The 10,372-nt window shown below is 38.0% G+C and overlaps 1 protein-coding gene across 1 annotated transcript; it reads right to left on the bottom strand.

The window, feature by feature from the left end:
- Window positions 1–4,534: 4,534 nt before the first annotated feature.
- LOC100242418 (ferredoxin--NADP reductase, root isozyme, chloroplastic) lies at window positions 4,535–9,493 on the bottom strand. Its single transcript, XM_002263622.5, has 5 exons — window positions 9,303–9,493; window positions 8,686–8,742; window positions 6,736–7,068; window positions 5,918–6,137; window positions 4,535–5,213 (listed from the first exon to the last, which is right to left on the bottom strand). Exons 1-5 carry the CDS (start codon window positions 9,324–9,326, stop codon window positions 4,714–4,716), a joined length of 1,134 nt encoding a protein of 377 aa, XP_002263658.2. The 5' UTR covers window positions 9,327–9,493; the 3' UTR covers window positions 4,535–4,713.
- Window positions 9,494–10,372: the final 879 nt, after the last annotated feature.

Genomic DNA, 10,372 nt, shown 5'->3' with positions numbered 1-10,372 from the left:
TTAAGACGTTTATAAGAAATCAGAGGGTGGACTTATTGTGCATTCAGGAGACAAAAGTGCAGTGCATGACGGATAGCATTGCGAGAAGTATAGGATCCGGGAGATTCTTAGGCTGGAAAGCAGTGAATGCGGAGGGAGCTTCGGGAGGTATTCTTATATGCTGGGATAGAAGGGCTCTGGAATTGCTAGATTGGGAGGAGGGTCAGTTTACCTTGTCCTGCAGATTTCGCAATGTAGAAGACGGAAATGTATGGGTTTTTACGGGAGTGTATGGTCCTTTTTCTAAGGAAGAGAGGGCGGCTTTGTGGGGAGAGTTTGGGGCGATTAGAGGGCTGTGGGAGGATCCTTGGTGCATAGGGGGGGATTTTAACATTACTTTATTTTCAAGGGAAAGGAGTGGGCAGAGGAGGATAAATTCAGCAATGAGAAATTTTGCTGAAATTGTGGATGATCTGGGGCTGGTGGATCTTCCTCTTCAGGGGGGAGACTTTACTTGGAATGGGGGCCTTCATAATCAGTCTTGGGCTCGTTTGGACAGGTTTCTTGTGTCTCCTAGTTGGGTAGATCAATTCAGTGGGATTTATCAGTGTCGGCTGCCCCGGCCGGTGTCCGATCATTTCCCAATTATGCTAGTGGGGGGTGGGATAAGACGAGGGTCGACCCCTTTCAGATTTGAAAATATGTGGCTCAAGACTGAGGGCTTTAAAGAGCTAGTACGCAATTGGCGGCAAGAAATTGATGTTAGGGGTAGTGCTAGCTACAAGTTGGCTATTAAAATGAAGGAAATCAAACAGAAGCTGAAAGTGTGGAATAGAGAAGTATTTGGCAAGCTGGAGAGCAACAAATCTGCAGCTTTGCAACAGGTGGAATTTTGGGACAGGGAGGAAAATGATAGAGTTCTGACTATGGAGGAATCAGAACTTAAGAAAGAGGCAAAAGAAGATTACAAAAAATGGGTGATTATGGAGGAGACTCACTGGAGACAACTTTCTAGGGAGATATGGCTAAAAGAGGGGGATAGAAACACGGGCTTCTTTCATCGCATGGCAAGTGCGCACCGTAGAAACAATTGCATGGAGAAAATTAAGATTAATGGGGAGTGGTTTCTAGAGGAGCAGGAAATTAGAGAAGGAATTGCTAATGCGTTCAAAGAGTTTCTTTCGGAAGATACGGGGTGGAAGGCGGATATTGGGAGTCTCCAGATAGATCAGATCAGTCAAGAAGAGGCTGAGATTTTGGAGAGGCCCTTTACAGAGGAGGAGATTCAGGGGGCCTTAATGGAGATGAATGGGGATAAAGCCCCTGGGCCGGATGGGTTTACTTTGGCTTTTTGGCAAAGTTGTTGGGAGTTTATGAAAGAGGAGATCATAGAAATGTTCAAGGAATTCTATGAGACTAGTTCTTTCCTCAAAAGTTTAAACAACACTTTTTTGGTCTTGATCCCCAAGAAATGTGGTGCTGAGGATCTTGGGGATTTTAGACCTATAAGTCTGTTAGGGGGCCTCTACAAGTTATTAGCTAAGGTGCTGGCCAACAGATTGAAGAGAGTGGTTGGTAAGGTGGTCTCATATTCTTAGAATGCCTTTGTGAGGGGAAGGCAGATCCTTGACGCCTCTCTGATAGCAAATGAAGTGATAGACTCCTGGAAAAAACGAAAAGAAAAGGGTCTAATATGCAAGCTGAATATAGAGAAAGCCTATGATAGTATCAATTGGAAGTTCCTATTGAAGGTGATGCAGAAAATGGGCTTTGGGTCTAAGTGGGTGGGGTGGATGTGGAGTTGTCTATCTTCAGCAAAATTCTCAGTGATGGTTAATGGAGTGCCTGCAGGCTTCTTTCCTAGTTCAAAAGGTCTTAGGCAAGGAGATCCCTTGTCTCCTTATCTCTTTGTTATGGGAATGGAAGTGTTGGATGTTCTTATTAGGAGAGCAGTGGAGGGGGGCTTTCTATCAGGGTGCAACATAAGGGGCGGTAGGGAATCTTCTTTGCATATCACTCATCTGTTCTTTGCGGACGATACCATCATATTTTGTGAAGCCAGAAAGGACCACTTAACTCATTTAAGTTGGATCTTGTTTTGGTTTGAAGCGGCTTCAGGGCTAAAGATTAATCTAGCAAAGAGTGAAATCATTCCAGTGGGAGAGGTGGTGGGGATGGAAGAGCTGGCTGTTGAGCTAGGGTGCAAGGTGGGTTCTTTACCTTCTCAGTACTTGGGTCTACCCTTAGGGGTCCTCAATAGAGCGCCTCATATGTGGGATGGGGTGGAAGAGAGGGTCAGGAGAAGACTAGCTCTTTGGAAGAGGCAGTATATGTTTAAAGGGGGAAGAGTTACTTTAATAAAAAGTACCTTGGCTAGCATGCCAATATATCAAATGTCAATCTTCAGGATGCCTAAGGTGGTGGCTAGAAGAATTGAGAAAGTGCAAAGGGACTTTTTGTGGGGAGGAGGACATATGGAGGGGAAAACTCACTTGGTTAATTGGGAGGTGGTTTGTACAGATAAAGCTAGAGGGGGGCTAGGTATTCGAAAGCTAGCCTTGTTGAACAAAGCGTTACTTGGCAAATGGATATGAAGGTTTGCTAGTGACAAAGATAACCTTTGGAAACAAGTGATCAAGATGAAGTACGGACAGGAGGACTTCGGGTGGAAGACAAAGAAGGCTAGGGGGGCGGTGGGAGTAGGGGTTTGGAAGGAAATTTGGAAAGAATCAGAATGGTGCTGGAATAACATGAGTCTCAAAGTAGGGAAGGGCAACACAATCAGATTTTGGACAGATGTGTGGTGTTCAGAGACAGCGTTGTCCCATTGTTTTCCTCATCTCTTTGCTATGGCGGTTCAAAGGAACTCAACGGTTGAGGAAATGTGGGACCAAAATTCGGGTCGCGGAAATTGGAATCTTAATTTCTTGAGGGATTTCAATGATTGGGAGATGGGGTTGGTGGGGGATTTTCTTCAGGTTTTGAGGGGCCACAAACCCTCTGGGGTAGAAGACTCAGTCCTGTGGAGTAAAGAAAGAAGGGCACACTTCAGGGTAAAGGAAGCTTATAATTTGCTGGTGAGATCTGATGATACAGGCTTTCCTTCAAAAAGCATTTGGGTGACAAGGGTGCCAACTAAAGTTTGTTTTTTTGCATGGGAGGCGACGTGGGGGAGGGTGCTGACTTTGGATAGACTTCAAAGAAGAGGCTTACAACTTCCAAATCGATGCTTTCTGTGTGGTTGTGAGGAAGAAAGTGTAAATCATATTCTCTTACACTGTACAGTGGTCAGAGTTCTATGGGATATAGTGTTTGGTTTAGTAGATGTGAAATGGGTCTTCCCAGAAACTGTAAAGGATGTTTTAGTTAGTTGGAGGGGCTCGTTTGTGGGAAACAAAAGGAAAAAGATTTGGAAAGCCATTCCGTTGTGTATTTTTTGGACGGTGTGGAAGGAAAGGAATAGATTAGCATTTAGGGGGGGGGGGGGGGGGGGGGGGTGTTGAATATTCAGAAGTTAAAGAATTTTTTTGTTTGCAATTTGTGGAGCTGGGCCAAACTGTATGTAGGTGAGGAGGCGTTCTCTCTTATAGGATTTCTTAAGTGGATGGCTTCCACTTAAAGGGAGGGGTTTGTGTTTTTTGTTGTTTTTGAGGCTTAGATGCCTTGTATACCCCCTGTATACTTTGTGGCGTCTTGCCTTTTGAATGAATATATTTTACTTATCAAAAAAAAATATTAATGCATTCACATCTTGAAAAGTAGTGGCAAAAGACGAAAAGAATTAGAAAATGAAAAAGGAATATGCTATGCTTTTTAACTAATTTCCTGTGTTTCTTCTTTTTCTTTTTCTTTTTTTCCCACGTTGTTCCTGAAATCCAAACTGGGGATAAAGGCTGTGTGCTAACAAAAGATCGTGAAAAAAAATGAAACAATTTGGGGGGGATTGGAAAAATAAGCACATTGATAAGAATTATGTGGTTGAAATCTGTTCACATAGGATCTGTTGAAGATGATATAAAGTTTGTCATAAGAAAATGAATGGCTCAGGCTCTAGTGATCAGGAGAGAATTGTTTCCCCTGCTATGCCTCAGGCTCAGGCTCTGTGAAGTCCCAGACTCAGGAGGCTCAACCTGTTTTCTCTCGCAATGCAGCTATCCTGGTAAGCCAAACCTGTTTTCTTTCTTAATTAGTGTGTCACATTGCAGGGTGATGTTTCAAGCTGCCCTTGCTAAGTTGATCACCATCTGTTTAGGAGGGGATGATGGTAGCATGGCGGTAGCCATAACACAAATAAACCCAAAAATCCCCTCTTCTCCCACTCAAACAAATCACAATCCCCACTTCCCATTTGAGAACACAACCCCAATTACAGCATGTCCCAGCTTCAAGCCCTCCACAAACCAAAAGACAGGACAGGTTATTAAAACAATAGTCTTATTTTTATCCCTAGATACCAGAAAGGCTTGACAATAGAAGACAATTGAAATTGACAGAATACAGCATATCTGAGCATTTATCAAAAGCTTTAGACAATAAAACAGCAGTGCAAAAACAGTTTTCACAATCAAGATAATAACTTGTCTTTATTTCAGTAAAATAACAATAATACAGATGAATGGCAACTTCTAGTCAAGTTTCTTGTTTAGTAAGATAAACTGACCAGGAAAAGAACAAATGCCATACTGCCTTACAGGAAGAGGCTCCAGCATTCTCTTGATGCACAGTTATGCAAGATCAATAGACTTCAACATGCCATTGCTTGTTCTTTTTGAGCTGTGCAAGCTTCTCTTCCCAGTTCTCTCCTCTCTGGTCTGCAACCCTCTTAAGAGTTTCTTGGATCCCAGGCATCATTCCCTTAAGCCCGCAAAAATATATATGGGCTCCACCATCCAACAGCTTGAAAATCTCATCACTGTATTCCTCAATCTTATCCTGAACATACATCTTGCCTCCATTCCTGTTCTTTTGTTCTCTACTAAGAGCCTTGTCATATCTAAACTGATCTGGGTAGTCCTTAAGATACTTGGTGAACTCATTGTCATAGAGGAGACTGTCAGTATTGGCCACCCCAAGGAACAGCCAAGCTAGACCACCAAACCTGAATGAAGGGACATCCTCCATAAACATGCGGCGGAGGTAACCTCTATATGGAGCCACTCCAGTACCAGTAGCAATCATTATGTGAGTAGCATTTGGGTCGTCTTCTGGCAAAAGCATAATCTTACCAGAGGGACCTGCCAAGATATCTAAATTCAACTCATAGAAATATAAAGTGTGAATGCCATAATCTACACCAAAAAGATAATCTCTACTTCCCATTGGACCGAGAAATTTTAAGTTCATCTGATTATGAGTTTGAGCCAATTGTGTCTTGATACCAGAAGCATGAAAACAGAATAAGCATGAATCAACTAGCATAAAATAAGTTATTGAATTACCATTCAAAGTGTTTTTAAATAGAGTAGGATTACTTCAGCCTACATAAGTTATTTGTGTTAGGGGAGGGATGATTTGATGAACATGCACTTTACATAAGAAGAGTCATCTAAACTAGCAAAGTTCTAGTTCTAAGCTATAATTCCTATAAAATTATGAAAATTACTTTCTAGATCTTTCCATATATAATATACCATAAATAGACTTGCCATATAATCCAAACTAGCAAGAAAAATAATGCTTTTCACATTCATTATGTCTTCTTAGTCAATGTCAACATTAGACGTGCTATTAAAAAATGTATTACCATTATACTCATCAGAATTGGTTGCAAGCTAGATAAATGTACTTTAACTAGTGGTATAAACAAGAAAAATTAGATTCCTATAGCTGATTCTTAGGAATTTGACAAATGGGTTAATTTTTTATGTTTTTTTTTATAGGTTTGGCAAATAGGACAACTTGATTTAGTATAACCTTCTACAATATCAAACAGCCTTACCAGTGATCTTGATTTTGTCTCCAGGCTTTGAATCACAAAGATAATTGCTGCACACACCATTTTTTGAAGGATCCTCTTTTCCAGTCACAGGGTCATAATAGACAGCACGGCGAACACACAGGGTGGTTGTCTTCCCATCAAAAAAGTCTCCATACCTGGTGGATGCAATTGAATAAAGCCGAACATTGTGGGGAGCTCCTGGTTTTTTTGGGTTTTCACCCTGGTCCCCAAGGGAAAGAATTGACTCAGAAAACTTAATGGCAAATTTTGTCTACAGTAATGTCATAATTAGCATGGCAAGCATAAAAGTCAAACTGCATGTGACTCCAACATATGAGGTTGGGACCCACCATTTAATGGAGTCGAAAATTTAGACAAATAGAATTAGCTTGATTTCAATAGAATCCTGGTCATTGTCTTATCACATTTGATACTGAAAAACTGCAAGACACTCAGACCTGTAGTAATTGGTTACTTAAAGAACAATGCTTTTGGGATGAGAAAACGATTGCTCTTCAATATGTATCTCATCTATTAAAGATCCCTATGAAAGGAAGCATTGAAAGGGAACTATGGCTTTTACCCTCCATATGATGTATCTGATATCAAAATAAGTTTGCAGAGAGGTAGTAAATCTTAAGGCACATTATCCCCCATATGAAGTATCTGATATTGAAATGAGTTGGTGAAGAGGTGGTAAATCTCAAGGCATAGCATAAGCAGTTTTAAGTTAACAAATAAAATGCTATACAAAATTATTTTAAAAAAAGTAACATACAATATATAAGGAATATGGCTGACTAAATAATATGACTTACAGGAGGAATTACACCATAACTCTGTCCTTCCCAATAGGGAACAATGCCACCGTGATCAATCACAATATGACATGTCTCTCCTGGTGCTTTTGGGCCCACAATCCTTTCAACAGAAACTATGGTAGCTGTATAAGGTTCCTTGGGCTTGTATAAATTTAGTGGGGGCCCTTTGGCATCTTCAAGTTCTAAAGGTGAAACTGCAACCTTTGGTATGCTAGCTTGTTGCACTGACATGCATACTACATAACGATTTTTCAAACGCACATTCTTGGTTTTTAAATCCAAAGCCAATATAGGTGCCCATGATTTCTCATGAAAGCTGATAATGTGTCTCTGCAATAAAATCAAGAACAGATTCCATGAGTACTTATTCATACCAAGAGCAGGTTAAATTGCAAATCATTGTAGTTACATAAACAGAAAATGTTTAACATAATGTAGTTTTAGTTTCATAGTTGTGCTAAAAATATAAATAAGAAGGGAAACACCAATTGTTATCAACTGAAGGTTCAGAAACTAATTACATATGCTCCAAAAGGAAAATTGGAGGAAATTGACTTTTACTTTTAGCATCATGAAGTATGGAGATTTAGTAAGACAAGACTGCAGTCAGCAAACTGAATAGTGGATAATCAAAGAAATGAGCAATGTGGAGGAGATTTATATCAAGAATGGATAGCCATATCAGATAACTGTAACATTGTATATATAAGCTCGGTTGGCGACTGCTTTATCTTCTATTGAATTACTGGAGATCTTTTTAATATGGCCCCAATCAAAATATCAAATGCTTTTTTGAAATATTAATTTAGCTTTGACATACATCCAGAAAACAACATTTATCAGTGAGACAACACATCTGTGGATGTAAATCAGATGATTAATTGACAAGGTGCTGAAGCATTTAAAGAGCACGACCTATGACGCAATTCTAGGTACCCCTGTTTTATTTAAATTTCTTTGTCTCAATTCCTTCTAACAAAACTGGCCCATATTATAACCATTCAGGCTAAACATGACCAAATCCCTAAAGGGATATCAATACTCAGTACGTGACCCTGGGCTAGGGGGAAACCAATGTGACTGTTAAACTAAGTTAGAGAGTAGAATACAACCCTAGTGACAATCACAAGTAGAATACAAAACACAAATGGACAATCACATTTTTTTTTTTTTGATAGGTAAACTATTTTTTCCCCTTTTTCATCCCCACTAGGGCTCAAACTTAGAACCTCCAACAACCCCCTATCACTTAACTCAGGCCTCAAGGGATGGAAAGTCACAATAGTTACATCATTAAATTTGATTTCAGATTAAACAATTGTTTTTTTGTGAATCCCCTGAATCCTTAGTTTCTATATGCCAACATCAATTCATATGATGTCAGCCCAAGGTACACATAGATGCAAACATATAAGAACATCGAACCAAGGCCCCTAGGTTTAGTTTTAAGAAGAACCCAAGGAGACCATCCATTGTGAAACTGCCATTTCTCAACACAGCACTCCAAGTGAATATTATCATCAGAAAAAGTATTTAAAGCTTTAACTTCATAGATTTAGAAGGAAAAGAGAGAGATTTCAGCTACAAAAAACATCAATTTATATGGCATTTATAGAAATATAGAGGTGTAGATGTTTTCCCAAAGCTAAGCAAAGAATTAAGCTTTGATACACACCAAGCATTAAAGTTATACATAGCATAATCACAAAGAGAATTTTAAACACCAAACTTTCTATCCATAACATAAACACTAACACTAGGCAGTCAGACTGGATCTTGGAGAGAAAAAGTAAAATTAGCTTTTTCAGTAAACCCATTTCCTGGTTGACATGAGGAGGAAAATACTGCAGAAATAAATTGAGAAAACTCTGACATTTATTTATTTTTTCTCTCATTCTTTCACCAAGATCTAATTGGTGCCTAAGCCAAGTGGACGAGATTAACAACCTGAAACACGGATCTTCGAAGAGACGACTCGCCACCAACCGGAACAGTTACAGAAACCTGCACTAAATTCCACACTTCATTAGAATCACTGTAGAAATTAATCAAGTTAATAAATTATCTTCTGTTTGATTCCTCGGAAAAAGGTGGGGAAAGAAGATAAAATTAAATGCAGAAAACAAAAAACTCTGCCCAACAGTGCCTATTACAACCGGTTTGATCTTGAAAGGTAAGATTCAAAATTCTGATTATCTTCTCTTTTGCTATACTTTCTCAGCCATCAAACACTTTCAACAATAAAATCGAAAAACGGATCATAGAAACCCAACGAACACAAGCCCAAAAATGCAACAAAAGAATTAATAAAACTAAACACAGAAATTATCCAAACTAAATTAGCCAATCAATTTCACAGCATTAGGTGGCCGAGAAAGCGAAGGAAAATAAACAAAACCTAAAATTGTGAAGAAAAAAAACTCTCAAAGTTCTCATGATTTAAAAATCAATCCTCTGCACATAATTGCGAGCCTGTAAAATTTTGAAAACCAACAGCAATAGGGAGATATTTTGGGTTTTTTTTTTTTCTCGGGAAACGAAGGGAATGCGAGAATTGGATTGACCTGAGAGACGGCCAAATGAGCCATGACGATGCGATGGGGAAGCTCGAAAGATTCGATTCAGCAGAGGAAGTGACTACGTTAGGGTTTCTTATAGGGCTTTTGGTGGGATCATGCGAGTGAGGATGACCCCTTGGCGATCAGCAAAGGACGTTCCTTTACACTGCCTCTGCCTCCCCATTTTGATTTTCTCATTTCCATTTATTTACCTTTCTCTCCTTCTACATTTACAAAATTACCATTCACTCTCTCTTTATGATTTGCATTTTATTAAATTTAAAAAATCCTAAATCCATCCAAATTTTGCTTTCCATTTCTAAATTTTAAGAAAAATACTATTACAAGGTATTTGTCCAACAACCTATTTAACCCAAGTCTATTTGACAATTGTTTTTAAGAACAGTTATTTTAAAATCCATCCGAATTTTGTTTTTTATTTCTAAATTTTAAGAAAAATACTAATATAAGGTATTTGTCCAACCACCTATTTTACTTGCAGGTTTGTTTGACAACTATTTTTAAAAATAAATTTTTATTCTTTAAAACAAAAAAAAACAAAAACAAAAAACATATTTAACAAAAAAAAATTGTTCTCGGTAAGAGTAAGAATTGAAAATAAGATATTTTTAGAGAATAACTTTTAGTTGTTTTCTTTTATCTTTGAAGGGTTGTTTTATAAAATAATTATACAAGTATCTAAAATAATTAAAAATAAAACACTAAGTATAAAAATTATTTTTAAAATATATTTAAAAATATGAAAAATAAGTTAAAAATATTTTACGTTTCGAAATGAACTTTTGTTTTATAAAATATCAAAAAACTATTTTTAAAAACTATTTTTCAGAATTATTTTACATTTAACCCATTGAATAAGGATACAAACAAATAAAAATAAGGAACAAACTATAAATAATGAGATCGACCACTCGATATTACCTTATTATTGGTATCATTTTAATACCTATCAATTTTTTTTTCCAATTTTATTAGCTTATATAATTTTGAAATAAATTTAAAAATACCAAATCAATCATCTTCAACAAGACTTTTTTCTAAGGCAATGTAATTTA

This window comes from Vitis vinifera, chromosome 10 (genome assembly GCF_030704535.1).
Source record: "Vitis vinifera cultivar Pinot Noir 40024 chromosome 10, ASM3070453v1".
Lineage (NCBI taxonomy): Eukaryota > Viridiplantae > Streptophyta > Magnoliopsida > Vitales > Vitaceae > Vitis > Vitis vinifera.
The sequence above is the reverse complement of the archived record's forward strand: the minus strand, read 5'-3'. Positions and strand labels throughout refer to the sequence as shown.

Excerpts from the sequence above, each read along its gene's own strand:
- LOC100242418 (XM_002263622.5), bottom strand. The coding sequence starts at position 9,326 with ATGGCTCATTTGGCCGTCTCTCAG. Across the intron at positions 8,743-9,302 it reads CTCATTTGGCCGTCTCTCAG|GTTTCTGTAACTGTTCCGGT; the intron begins GTCAATCCAATT and ends AATTTAGTGCAG. Across the intron at positions 7,069-8,685 it reads TTCGAAGATCCGTGTTTCAG|AGACACATTATCAGCTTTCA; the intron begins GTTGTTAATCTC and ends ATTTTATTGCAG.